Source organism: Pistacia vera, unplaced genomic scaffold (assembly GCF_008641045.1).
Source record: "Pistacia vera cultivar Batoury unplaced genomic scaffold, PisVer_v2 Contig432, whole genome shotgun sequence".
Classification (NCBI taxonomy): domain Eukaryota; kingdom Viridiplantae; phylum Streptophyta; class Magnoliopsida; order Sapindales; family Anacardiaceae; genus Pistacia; species Pistacia vera.
The window spans coordinates 600,011-614,411 of record NW_022196260.1 but is presented as its reverse complement, the minus strand read 5'-3'; the positions used below and the strand labels follow the sequence as shown (position 1 = coordinate 614,411).

Here is a 14,401-nt window from a genome sequence, read left to right as displayed (position 1 = left end):
CAAAAACATAATATAAATTTAGATGCTAAAATATAATTTAAAAAAACATGTGATACGAAAGTGCCGCTACTCATTATTTGGGTGGAAAAAAAAAGTAGTTTACTCTATAATATAATATAATACTTAAATTTTTGTTCACGTCAGTAGACCATATGCCTGTCATGTGAGTTGGCATGAAATTATTACTTCATTAAATGCCCATTCATGCAATTTTGTGCATAAAATAAATGTCGATCGAAATCCAAAACCCAATCTGTTGCACACAAGAAACATCAAACACACACAACAATGTCAAGATTTAAAATGGTTTATTGGCTCAAACTTTGAGTAAGCTATATCCACGTATTCGAAAAACATATGAGCTTGTTATACCATTATTGATCAAGAATCTAATACAGATTTACACACTCAGTACAACAATCATTCAATTCTCAATAATCTAAAACCAATCACAAAAAACCAGTTTCAAGATTCAACCTGCAAATCACAAGAAAAAACCCTAAGAGACCCAATTTGCTCAACAGATAAGAAAGAGAGAGTAATCACTTAAGAAAATATATGCTTTTAAGTGTGCTTTATTGTTGACCAAGGAGACTCATTGCAACCATTGGATCTTTAGTCAATCAACGCTTAGAATTAACTCACCCTTTGCTCAAAACGGCACCGCTTCATTAAACCTAAAATGTCACCACTTCAAGCCTTCACCACAACAATGAAATTACACATTCTTCTTAAAGAATTAAATAATATGGACTAACACCTATAAAGCATAGTTTTTGTATTAATTCAATAATAATTTTATACCAATACTATAAATAATTCTTAATTTTATTACAATCATTAATAAATTAAAAGAAAATCTATTTCTCTCCGATCTCATAATCATAAGAAAACTAAACATCAATGTAGAAACAAAATAAATATGGTACTTGTTTACTGTTACAAAATAGTATTACAAACATATATATTCACGATATCTCGGAACTAAACCCCAAAAACTAGATCCCATCTCGGCCGATATACTATTTTAACAAGCTTTCAGTGGCTTCCCACACAGACAATCGTTATAAGCAAACTGAGAAGCTTCGAGATGATCAAACGGTGAACCGGCCGGTATTCTCCCGCAAAGATGGTTGTGACTCAAATCCAAATGCCCGATATAGGACGCCTGCGACACCGATTTCGGAATTGGCCCTCTCAGATTATTAAACGATAAATCAAGCGCTGTAAAATAAGATCTCGGCACGAAAACATCCGGTATTCTTCCTTCAAGCGAGTTCTTACTCAAATTTAAATTACTGATAGCTGAAGTTAACAAACTCGCCGGTATAGCCCCCGAAAGTTTGTTAAAATCAAGATTCAGTGTCGCTAGGACCACCATCTTGCCTAAAGAAGCCGGTATTTGGCCCGCTATCTGGTTCATGGACAAGTCCAAATCAGCGAGACGATAAATTTTTGAAATAGATTCTGGGATCGTACCGGATATCTGATTCCGAGACAACAAAGCTCGACTCAACATGGGAAGCCGCCCTATATCTGGCGGAATCGGACCCGAAATACGGTTGTTACGTAAATCAAAATGCATTAAACTAGAAAGATTAGTCAAAGACTCTGGAATTCTTCCCGTTATATAATTATCAGCAATGTTAAAAACGGTAAGCCTATGAAGCCGTCCGATATCCGCCGGAATCTGGCCTGATAACTTGTTCCCGATCAAATCAATAATGCGGAGAAATGGAAGCGAAGTGACGCAACGAGGGATTTCGCCAGTGATTCCTTTCCAGTCAGCGATAGTCAAACTCGAGAGACGCTTCAGTTTACAGATCGCCGGTGAAATATAGCCGGTCATGTACCCAGTTTTATGAGCCCCTTCAAATATCGGGTCCTCCGACTCACCACGAAGGTTAATATCAGCAACACGGTGAGATTCCGCGTCGCAACTGATGCCATACCAGTTGTGACAACAGTCGTTGCCCGTCCACGTGTTGAAGATGCCTAAATAAGGCTCCTTGAGGGCAGCTTTGAAAGCTAAGAGAGCCGCCCGGTCTGACGGATGGCAGGCGTGGACGACGGAAAAACAAACGGCGATGAAGAGCAGTAAAAACATAATGTGGTGGTGGGAGAATGAAGCCATGGTGACCGTGATTAAACAAAACGGTGCAGAGACGTTGGGAGAAGTGAACTCTGATTTAGAGCATGGAAGTGAATACGTTGTTATTAAATAGTGGTGATAGTTTTTGGGTGACGGTTTTGCCCCTAACGTGGATTTTAGCTGGTTCTTACTTCTTAATAGCTTCTTCGTCGTGTTGCTGCCACGTGTACTATATTATTGTCAAATGACTTTTTAGACCATGATTTCATAATGATTATTATTTTTCTTTCTTTTTTTACCGTTATGAATAAAACACCATGATTCAAAGTTGAACTTTGCTGAAAATTTTGAATATTTACAGTGAAGTGAAGTATTTTCTGCAAGTAGGGAAAATTGGAAACACCTGTTGGGAAAGGGGAGCTGAACCCAATAATTGAAAAAGAAACAGGTGGGTGAACATGGGGGAAGAGATAAGCTTCAAACAGGATTTTATAAGAATGTGCAAAGAAGGTCACTTGATTTGATGACTGAAGCACAGTTGCATGGGGTGTTCTTCAACGTGGCAGTTTCAGGTTCATTGCCATTCTCGAAAATGACAACCCCCCTAAATTTTAATATCTTCTTTTATCGGAAAAACTCACAGATTAATCGAAAGAATTAGAGTTACAGTTTACTCTTCTAAGCTTTTTTTTTTTCAAAAAATTGTAAAATTCTTCCTAAACTCTAATTTTGAATTGGGGTTTGGTACTCTCATAAGGTTCAGAATAATTTTCTGCTTTCCAAAAACTATAAAATTCGGAGTAAATTCTAGTTTTAAACTTGGGTTTGATTCTGCGTAAACTCTAATTTCGAATTCAGACGTGAAAATAAGTAGTTTGAGATTAATTGAGCATGAAGGGTCCAAAAACTGGGGCAAAGTAAATGTCGATATCCTTCTTGATTGCCCCACGAGGATATGAATCTTTGTCTGCCCAAAAGGTATCATCAATTCGATACTTAGGCATTACTCTATTATAATTAATGCAGGGCAGCCATACAGTTCACTCCAGTCAGATTGTGCCTGAAGGAGTGATCTGGGTCGTGGGATTGCCTTATCATCACACTGTGGAAGCTGCCCCATTAAGATGATGATAATGCTTGTGGGTCATTGAAATCATGGAAGTCGATCACTTATACATGTGGATTTCAAACAACCAAAAATTTTTGAACATATCTTGAAGATGTGATTTGTTGAATTATGAGACAATAACGTTACCGATCTTTGATGATTATTGAATTGATAATGTAAAAACGTTACTTTCGAGATTATTAGAATATTGGAAGTCTGATGATTGTTAGAAATCGATAATATTTCTGATAACTTGATATTTCCTAGAAAACATATAAAAATTGCGTAATTACATAATTATTAAGTGGATATAATATTAGAACATTATTTTCAAATGATAATGATAGTTGTAATAATAATACATGAATTAATTATTAATAAACAAAACATTAAAACTATAACATCAATTATAAGACTTTATATGTCATATGATAAATTGCTGAATATTTGACTGACTCTTACTGAAATTATTGACCTAAAAATTGTGATTAAATAAATAATTGAAGTGGCAATATCCGACAAGCCAGTCTCAAATCTCAACCATGTTACGAGAAGCCTTATCCACAGGATTGTCTTAGTTATCAAAAAGATTTTAAAACTAATAAACAAATGCGAATCAGATTTAACAGACAAATAATTTGCTTCCGTTCAGAGTTTGCAAAAGGTCAGACAACCAGCTAATCTTTAAAATAATAATCTGAAAAGGGTCAGTGACGATAACAAAAAAAAATATTTTAATTTTTTAAGGGTTTTTTTTTTTTTTTATAGTAAATCTGGTGTGTTCGGTCTTTTAATGCGAGTAGACACTCGTTTTATAAATATAATCCTAACTCCTGTGCATTTTGCCTTTTTATATAAATACCCACTAATTTTGCAAATATGACCCTAACTCTCATGTTTTTTATCTTCTTTACCGTGAGTATCCGTTGGTTTCGAAAATACAATCTTTACCCTTACTTTTTAAAAGACAATAAGATTATTCTATTTAAGTTTGAATTAAATAATGTTTTTACTATTCACCCAACTTCAATCAATTTAAAATTTAAATTTTGTCAATAATATTGAGAGGTTAATAAACTTTTTGAAGGTTAAAATAGAAAAATATTGATAAATTTTAATATTGAATTAATGACATTTTCAAAACAAATGGATGTTCATTACAAAAAGCACACTGGGGTTAAGATTTCATTTCCGAAATCGGTGCGAGTTCACTATAAAAAGCCAAAACACTGAGAGTTTTACTAAAAAAAAGAAAAAAAAAACCTAATTTCAAGAAACATTGTCTTTGAAAATGGGAAATTAAGTGATTAAAAAAAATGCTAATTTGATTTTGTTCTGGGGAGATTCTGAAGCGGATATGTCGATTAGCTGGCAGGCAAGTTATGAGATTAAAATAAATTTAATAAACTATCATACTTAAAAGAGAAATTAAACATCAATCATGCCTTTTCTCTTGTAGTCTTGTTGCATGATTGGGATTAGATTAATCTGTCACATGTGCAAGATGAATTTTTCTTTTTTTCATATTTTAATAATCAATAGTTAATCAATTAATCTGTCACATGTGCAAGATGCATTGGATTAGTATATTAAATTTTTAGGGTTATGTCTTTACTTATAAAATTGTTCATGCTGATCTTGGTTTTGAATTTTACCGACCATATCATCAAGCATCCCAAAATATATAAAAAAACCCTAACTAAACTTGGTCAAAATAGACGTAAAATAGTTTATTCAGTCAGAAATGATCTTCTTCTATTGTTGAATCTATTATAAATTGTTTTCTTCGTTACTAGAGAAGTAATCAAAGTCATTTTCTTCGTAACATTTGATATAACTTTTTTTTTTTTTTTTTTTTTTTTGGTTGACTAGGGGTGTTTGGATTAGCTTATGCATACTTCAACTAATTCCCCGAGGCCCAGAAATTGACAACCGGGTAAATTTTCTCAGTGACTATCTCTATTAGCAACTCAGGTGGATCGAATTTAATACCTCTTGAGTAATATACCCAAGAGTCCTAATTGACCGTTGGACCATCCAATGGTGGTAAAACTCAGATATTATTGAATCTTTACCTACTAGCTTTTCGGACTGTATGTTGGACGGAATCAGAAATAGCAAATAATTTATGAAATGCTTGTCTATCTAATGAGAGTTGAGGGGTTTTCCAGGGGAATCAACAACCGAAGTTCTGGAGTTTGACCAAGAAATATTGAGTGAGATGATGATGATGAACCAGATATTTGGGATTCTGCATGTGCTTCTTCCACAAAACATGCCACTGAACATGCAGAATCCGGCTCCTTGCCTTCATTTTTATTATTTACTTGCTTTTCACCTTAAACTCAGGCAATGTTTGGTACCCGTTTAATATTAAACAGAAATTTGCTGACCAGATTGAGAAATTTGTGGAAGAAATCAAGAGCTTTTCAGGAATTTTTGAGAGTTTGTTTGTATGTGATTTGAGCAACTAAGGCTAAAGAAGAAGAGGTTTGGAAGCTTCCTGGATGTTCTTATTGGATTATATATAATCTATATGCCCTGAATTTTTGCAGGGAATTTCGAGCACTGTGACACATAACAAAGTTAGATTATAGATTTATTTTAAAGTATTGTAAAGATTAAAGATAAACTATTTAATGAAGAAATTGAGATGGGGCAGAGAGAATACGCATTGAATGTCACATAAATTAAAGGGTTGCTTAAATACCCCATAATTTTAAGAGCTGGAATACATGGCCCCAGATAAAACATTGAAGATGGGGATGAGAAACAGGCTAGAATTTCTTAACTGTAAAATAGTACATTTAACTTCCTACAGCCCTAAAACATTTCATGTGTACTCAATCTTTACAGAATAAACTAAACTTAAGTTACCGAGGGAGTCGATTATCCGGCAAATGTGTTGTAGTCACATTGTGAAACTGTGTTGTGGGTACATTGTGAAACATTGTAGGTAACACTTGCAGCTGGGTTGGCACAAAATTATGCAACTGCGTTCGCCTCATGTCAGAAAGCTCCTGCAACCACAAGTATCAAAGGGTATTAATGTTTTAGGATATGTATATCATCAATGGTAAAACTATATTCTAGAGGATATTAATGACGACAAATTAACATACAAGTAGATGAATTATGTGGCTACAAACTCATGTGAAATTAAGGCGCCTATATAACCAAAGTGTCCAAAGGTTGTAAGTACGTAACTCAAAAGTACTATTAAGTTGCTTGAAAGTATATTGTCCTAAACTCAGCATCATTAAGTTTCATTACTCTATGCCAGGAATAACTAACTCTTTAACTGAAATAGAAAAGAACCGGGAGCATGACAAACCATTTGGTGACAGCCATCTTGAGTCTCAACATTCATAGTGCCTGGTTGAGTAATCTGCCACATATATGAAGTAGACTGCAATTACTTTTTGTACCCAATTCATATATCAAAACATTTCAAGAGCAACAAGACAAAGAAACAAAAATATGAACCATCTAACTCACTAACCTTTCCTTTTTTATTTGCATTAATTCCCTTTCCCTTTCCTGCCTCAGTTCTGCTAGGATTACTGTTGGTAGAAGTCACTGAAGGATTGGGAACCTTGTCTTTAGATGCATTACCAAATTGATTCTCTTCCTCAGCATCACATAAAGCAAGAATATCTGAGGCAATAGGTCTGACATTGTTTTCCATGAAGTTATTCAGAGTTGCACATTGCTTGAGAGCTTCTTGTATGGCACCCAGTGCAATATTATAACTCTCTTGCGATAATGACCCTTCTTCGCCCAAAATAATGGCTCTTCGGCATAGATCATTATAACGGCGAACCTTGGATTGCACCTCATCCAATCTTTCACTCATAGCATGCTTACTCTTAGCCGCATTTGTCCATCGTTGCAATATATATTTAGATGGGATGTTGAAAACACCAGACATCTGCAGAACAATAATAGCATGTCTACAAACATAGCCTTTATATTCAAATGAACGACAAGAACAATATATATCTGATTTAGACTGATTCCATTCCACCATATAGTTCTGATCATCTTCAAAGTCCTTCACACTATATGTTGAAGCTGTGTCAACTTCATTTTCTTTCTTAAGATGACAAGCAGCTGCTCCTAAAACCTCAACTTGAAATTTCTTGAAAATTTCATGTGTGTACACAAGTGACATTTGCTTTTCGAAAGGTGATGGAGATTTCAATTCAGGTGTTTCATGCCACGCATCAAAATCAGCTTTGGCTTCCTCTTCATACCTAACTTCAATAATCACTCTGTACTGTTCAATGAACTCTCTCAATAACGTTTCTCCACGCACATACTTGTCAAATGTAGAGTTTAAACTCTCCGAGCGTGAAATTGTAGACAATGCAGCAAAAGAAATACCTCTCATGAATGTAGGAACCCAATGTTTGCGATCTTCATACAGTGACTGAATCCATGGCACCTCTCTGAGATGAAATTTGTCAACCAACTTCCACCACCTCTTTTCAAATTGTTCCTCAGTCCATGACCTGTTAATACACTTATCAAATTTTACCATAAAACTATCGTGCCATGGGTTTAGATACTCCAGATTCCCAGGAATCTTTTCCAATACATGAAACAAACAAAAACAATGGCATGTGTCTGGAAATATTGCTGCAATAGCTGCTTTTATGGCATCATTTTGATCAGTAAGCATCACTCGTGGAGCTCGTTCCCCCATTGCTATGTACCACGTTTGCAATAACCAAACAAAAGTATAAAGAGTCATATCTGCAATCAATGCACAACCGAGTAATGTGGGTTGAATATGATGGTTAACACCAACAAAAAGAACCAAAGGTATTTTATACTTGTTTGTAACGTATGTAGTGTCAAAAGAAACTACATCACTGAAATTAGTATAATCTTCCATGCCTTTGGCATCCACCCAAAAGACATTCCTTAACCGATGCTCTTCATTCAAATCAACTGCATAGAAGAATTTAGGATTTTCTTCTTGCATATGCATAAAATATTCTAACAGCACTTGAGCATCTCCTGGATCTAAAACCAAATTGCGTCCCTTATCATGCTGATTTCTCATGTAATTCTCTAAGCAATCAACATTTTGATATGCAGAAAAGAGTTTAGACACTGGAGCTATGTTCTTCCGTCTTCTTATCCTAACATCATTCTTAAGCGGATCAACATTTCTATGACTTCGGAAAAAATGTGCCTGAGCTGGTAAAAGCTCATGATTGTGCTCCCTAATAAAGCTAAAAATAAACCACTTTCCATTTGACCTTCTTTTCACATGCATACTCGCCTTGCAACCGATTTTCGGAGATGGTCGTGGATTAATGGCATCATCAGATTGTTGCTTGTTTCCAAATCTTATGCATGAAAACTTTGCATCAATGAATTCCCTTGATGCCCTAGAACGACGACTGCTCAATTTAGCAGTGCCAAACCCCATAGCCTTGGCATATTCTTTGTAAAATGAATATGCAGCTTCATGAGATTCAAATTCCATATCATCACGAGGCTCTAAAAGAGAATTGCCTGTGAATTCATTAGAACCCATCATTGTATTGGGTCTGTTCAGATCACAGATAACAAAATAAATTTTGGCAAATTTTTCCCCACATTTGTCTTCAGTCTTTCATATGGCGTCACAAAGGTTGTTGTTCAAAATCCTGTGGCGATGGTTTAAACTTTTTACAAAATGACTACATCATGGAGGTGCCTAAAATGAAAAATAACAATTAACATAGATCAACATCCAGAAATAATCAACTTCCCTACTCTGACCTCAAGAAGCATTTGTACTATAAATGGAAACAAACATATAAAAAGTGCAAACAAAAATTGACCCCAGGATATGATTCATTAGTTAATCATGTTAATCAATTGAATCCAATATAACAACAAACATAACTGACCAAACTTCTTGATACATAACTTTGTTGGAGATCAGAAATAGTCCATTTAACAAAATATAGATTTGGAATGATTGGAAAGAGAAGATTCTGTAAGTTGCACAAAAAAATAACAATTTTTAGGTACTAAATATTTGACAAAAGAAAACACTGATCTAAAAGTTATTAATAATTAAAATGAAAAAGGTACTTAGTGTCAAAAAAATTTGTAATGGTTGAATTACTAATCATAAAAATCTAAAGGCAATTATCATATCCTGGCACTCAGAAGCTATATTAAAAGCTACTTCCTAGGAACTTCTATAGAATACTTGAAAGTTTATGGCATAGTACACAGGCTTCTGTGACAACAAAAACATTAATATTCTTCAAAGAACCTCAACCTGCAAAGCACAATGTATATCTATAGTTTTTATAGAAAATATAGCCTCTTTGAAAGCTTAGAGCTAAATTCATTGGTCCTGAGGAAAGAGAAAATGCCATTTCTCATCTAAAGAAAAGAGCCCTGGGTACTATTAGTCGTCTCTGTCCGCTAATGGTCCCCTTTTTTTTTTTTTAATTAAAGTGGGAACATTTTGTAATTTTTTATTTTCTAATGGTTTTTGGAGTTATAGGTTGTATATTGACTCTTAAGTAGATTATTCAGCCACGGATTTTACATATCTAACACATAGTTAATTCCTGATTCTACAGAAGGTTTTCCTAAGTTTTCTAAGCATTATTCCATGTCTAATCATCAATTTAACCAATGTTTCCATCAAACAAATTAACTGTAAAGCCCCTATATCACACATCCAATCTTGGCACCAACTCAAGTCTCTCCCTAAACAAAGAACAAAGTCAAAGGAGCTTTTCTCTTTCAAGTATATCAAACATAAGTCAAACCAAGTTTCATGCCCACATTTGAGCAATAATGATGATTAAGAGTCCATCCAGAAGATTGTGACCCATTTCATATTATAATTTTCACAACTTCAACTCTTAAGCCTAATTTATTTGTCTCCCAAGTAATTCCCAAAGGCTATATGCCAGTAACAAGCTTGTCAAACCATTTCCAAGACAGAAAAATATATTCAACTACAAGTAAGCAACCGTCCCAACTGCATCAATCAGCATAAACATCATTTCCTCTCCACCTCTTTTAAACTTAGAAACAATTCAATTTACCATAAAACAAATACAGTCCACCCTGTTTTACGAACATTTTTTTTGGAACGAACCCACTTTGCACAGTCAATAAATCTATTAGGAAATCCACATTTTCATCTTCCAAAAACTTTAGGAATCCTGGCACTTCGATACTAATGAGCATCAAATCACTCCAAGGAAGTACTGTTCACATTCCCCTTACAACTAAACACACATTTATATCAAAAAGGAAAAAAAAATCAAACTTTTTGTTCCTTTATCCAATTTTTAGCCATTACCCACTTCTCATTCTGCCCCAAAATTGCCAAAGAATAAACAAACAATAAAATTCCCAATATCAACATTAACCAACAAAACATTTATTTTTACGCCAAAATAAACTAAACTTACAATTTATCATGACAACTACAGAAAATTGAATCATTTAAGCCTAATTAAACCATACTTAACCTTAAATTAAACAAAATACAAAGTGGCCAAAAAAATTTGGAAAGTTTTAAAAAAATACGAACAAACGAGCTAAAAAACGAAACCTTACCAGTAAACTGAGTCAAAAAGAGAAACCAAGAGCGACCCAATTAAGGGTTTTGTATTCTGAGCAAGGAATTTGAAGTTCGAACAGGAAGTTCTGTGTTCTGTTCAGGGTTTGAGTTCTGTGAAGGAGGAAATTCTGGGGTTTGATCAGTTTCTGGGACTCGCACCGTCGTTGGATAGAAGCTACGCGTCATGTAGTGGCGACACGTGTTGGTTCCGAGGGTGTTTAGGGGATTTCGGAGGCGGGGAGGAGGGCTATTTTGGTAATACAATGAGAGTGAAATTGCAAGTAAGCAAAGTTTATCATGTTTCTGCCGTTGAAATTTTTATTTGCAATTTCATAGTTTTAGAACTTTCAATTTTTTAATTTTATTATTAATTTTTAGGTTTTATTTTATTAAATTAAAGGGAAAATATTAAAAAATAATGAAAGAAATAGTTTTTAATTATTTATTACTTAAATGATTTAATTTTCGTAAAAATGTGTAATAATTCTTTATAGGATTAGGAATGCATTTAGAATTATTTTTAAGGTTTTTCCTTAACCCTAAAATTTAATCGAATAATAAAATTTCTCTTAAGATTTCATAAATTATATAAATTTTCTTATATCATTTAGAATTTAGAATATAATAAATTAATGAATATTTACTTACCTACCGTCACCAATTTAATAATAGAAAGAATTTTGTTATTACTATAACCACATAGGGCTTTTTATTTTTATTAGTAAAAAATTTTCAATCAAACGGTATATATTAAACTTTTTATTAAAGCATTCAAATTAATCTAAGGAAAAAAATGTAATTACATATAAGAATCAAATGTAAATAAAATTTAATGGAAATTCATACTACTCCTCGTCTATTTTCTAATGGGCTACATGAAGCCCAAAGAAATTCCAAATTTGTGAATCATAGCCCACTTTCTTCTCAATCAAGCCCATAATAAGAAACGGGCCGGGCCCCATTGGGCTTAACCCAAATTGGCGAACATAAGCCAAAATAATTGGTTGAAAAAAAATCTGGTCATTTATGAGGAGAAAAGTTTTGAGTTGAGATTCATTAATTCATTTGTTGATTAGTCATACAAATTTGACTTATAATGTCTTGAGCTTTTGTCAATTTTTTCTCCTCTTTTTATATTCACACTCGCTGTCATAAATTATTCAGATAAGATTTGTTTCCAAACCGAGCAATGTTATATATATATATAATTATTCTTCTAGAACTAACTTAAAATAAAACATATGTATTCACCATAAAATGCGTGTTTAAAAATTAAAAATAATAAGAATATAAATTAAATCATCATACTATATGTTTAAACACTTGTTTCCCAGGTCATACTAAAAAAGTTTTAATTTTTTTCACAATGAAATTATGTTCACATCCCTTTGAATTTGAATAATTTAGGAGAACTCGTATAACATGAAAAATAATAAAAGATTTCACGTTAATTTCGTTACTTCATGTAATGGTTCTCAACAAAAGTGAAAACACATATTAGTCATCTATATTTCATTTGACCCTCAATGGATATTAGAGATTCATATTCTTAATGTAGTATATATTTCCCATCTACATCTCAACCTAATTTAGTCGATCATACCTTTAAATAATACAGGCAAAGAAAGTTGAATTGAATATATATCTCGTCAATTTTGTATGAAATATCATTTAATTCCTTACTGAAGATCATATTTCTCTTCCTAATCTAGTATTACTTTGATAATAATTACAATAATCCAATTTTTTAGTGGATCATATCTTTCAACAAAATGGGCAAAGAAAGTTAGGGAAATTGGTAGGGCAAGCAAGAGGTTAGGGTTTTGTTTGTAATGACAATTTTGGTGAAGAATTTATTCCAATTCATGTCCTTTGCTCCAATTATTTGAGTTTCCACCTCATCCGCTCACCTTTTATGCATATATATCCTTTAAAACCAAAAATGCCCTTTTGATATTCATATTGTTCATTTATTTCTTCCCATTATCTCAAATTCTCTCATTTTGCTTTGTCTTCTCAAATGAGTTATCCAAAAAATGGATTCTATTAAAGAAGATTTAGGTATAATTTGCAATTTTGTTAATGATACTTGTATTTAATATTACCCCAAAGACAAAAATTAATAAAATGGGTTCGATTGTATTATGTAACACTGTTTAATGGGGTATGATATTTAGATTTTTAAATTTTTTTATATAAATTTATCACTATTTTTCGACAATCTATGATTCAACGTTTTAAATGATATGAAATTAATTAACACATAACCATAGTTTAATTTATTTTTCACAAATTTGTATCAAAATTTTAAGTTACAAATTTAAATTGATATATTCTAGCCCCTATGTAATATGTGAAAAGTTAATTTGCAAGATTATTAAAAATTCTTTTTTTTTTTTTTACTTTTTTTTATTAGAAAAGTAAACACTTAAATTTCAAATCCATTAATTTAATTGATTGAGATACATAATAACTTTTATTATTCAAAAATAAAGAAATTATCAAGAATTAATAAATTAAATAAATAAATTTCCCATATTAGGAAGGGGAAAAAAGAGAAAATAAATTGAGGTATCTTTTTTATTTTTATATATATAAATGGACAAAGTGTAAAACAAAAAATAATAATAATAAAATAAAATAAAATTGCGGGTATCTTTTTTACTAAATTTCAACAAAAGCGGTGCCTTTGAGTGCCGTTCACTATCAAAGTCAATTACTTAATTAATTAATAGAAGGAAAATAAAAACGGCCCCGTACAGACCTAACTTTTTGTTAACTTATGCTTTCATTCTTAATTTGACTAATTTTTCTTTAACGTCGGTGATTAGGTGTTGATTGTCTAAAACTTCTAGAACAATATTAAAAAATTATCCACATTTTGTGCCGATTTCTTTAAATAAATTAATTATATCATGGATATCTTCCTCTAATTAAAATTGGATTTGGATATTCTCACTTAAATTTTGATATTCCTTATAAAATGTTGATCACTATTAATCTAACGATAATTAAGTAATTACATTAAATGTTAATTCAGTATCTCTCACCGTCGTTCCATCAAAATAAATCATTCATTAAAGAGTGTCAAAATTTTAAATAAAAATTAAGCTATAGTATCATGAAAAACAAAAAGGGTTAGAAATTAGTGTTTAATTAAATTCAATAAACAAAATTATCATTAATATTCGGTCTAATAATCAGACCGTGAGCCTGAAAACTTAAATTGATGTGATTAAATAAGTAATTAATTATAATCGACAGCTAATTAATTAATTTTTTTTTCTTCTGTAAGCAGACGTGACTATCACTAATTCACTACTAAGGTCCCAAAGGCCAAAGTCTTTAACAATATTATAATTATTTTTAATTAGCATAGTTTAAAGCTTTAACATAATTAAATATAATTAATTTAATTTTGAGTGTTGACACTTCAAATGGTTCACCCGTCAAGTCCGGTTCGGTTCTTTTATAAAATGGTGCTGTGGGGTCCGAAATCGACAGGATCCGATTTTCTTGATCTTGGAATTAATTATTCATACTATGCCTTAGTTTGATTCACTGTTCATCATTTAATATTTGTTGGCCACGGAGAGAAAACTCG

The 14,401-nt window shown here is 32.4% G+C and overlaps 2 protein-coding genes across 2 annotated transcripts; both read right to left on the bottom strand.

Moving 5' to 3' along the window:
- Positions 1-906: 906 nt before the first annotated feature.
- LOC116143788 (DNA damage-repair/toleration protein DRT100-like) lies at positions 907-2,156 on the bottom strand. Its single transcript, XM_031429245.1, has one exon. It carries the CDS (start codon positions 2,132-2,134, stop codon positions 1,028-1,030), a length of 1,107 nt encoding a protein of 368 aa, XP_031285105.1. The 5' UTR covers positions 2,135-2,156; the 3' UTR covers positions 907-1,027.
- Positions 2,157-5,879: 3,723 nt separating this feature from the next.
- LOC116143781 (protein FAR1-RELATED SEQUENCE 4) lies at positions 5,880-10,972 on the bottom strand. The gene is made up of 4 exons (XM_031429238.1): positions 10,794-10,972; positions 6,703-8,913; positions 6,535-6,588; positions 5,880-6,220 (listed from the first exon to the last, which is right to left on the bottom strand). Exons 2-4 carry the CDS (start codon positions 8,752-8,754, stop codon positions 6,074-6,076), a joined length of 2,253 nt encoding a protein of 750 aa, XP_031285098.1. The 5' UTR covers positions 8,755-8,913; positions 10,794-10,972; the 3' UTR covers positions 5,880-6,073.
- Positions 10,973-14,401: the final 3,429 nt, after the last annotated feature.

Excerpts from the sequence above, each read along its gene's own strand:
- LOC116143788 (XM_031429245.1), bottom strand. The coding sequence starts at position 2,134 with ATGGCTTCATTCTCCCACCACCACATTATGTTTTTACTGCTCTTCATC.
- LOC116143781 (XM_031429238.1), bottom strand. The coding sequence starts at position 8,754 with ATGATGGGTTCTAATGAATTCACAGGCAATTCTCTTTTAGAGCCTCGT. Across the intron at positions 6,589-6,702 it reads ATGCAAATAAAAAAGGAAAG|ATTACTCAACCAGGCACTAT; the intron begins GTTAGTGAGTTA and ends TATATGTGGCAG. Across the intron at positions 6,221-6,534 it reads AAGATGGCTGTCACCAAATG|GAGCTTTCTGACATGAGGCG; the intron begins GTTTGTCATGCT and ends TTGTGGTTGCAG.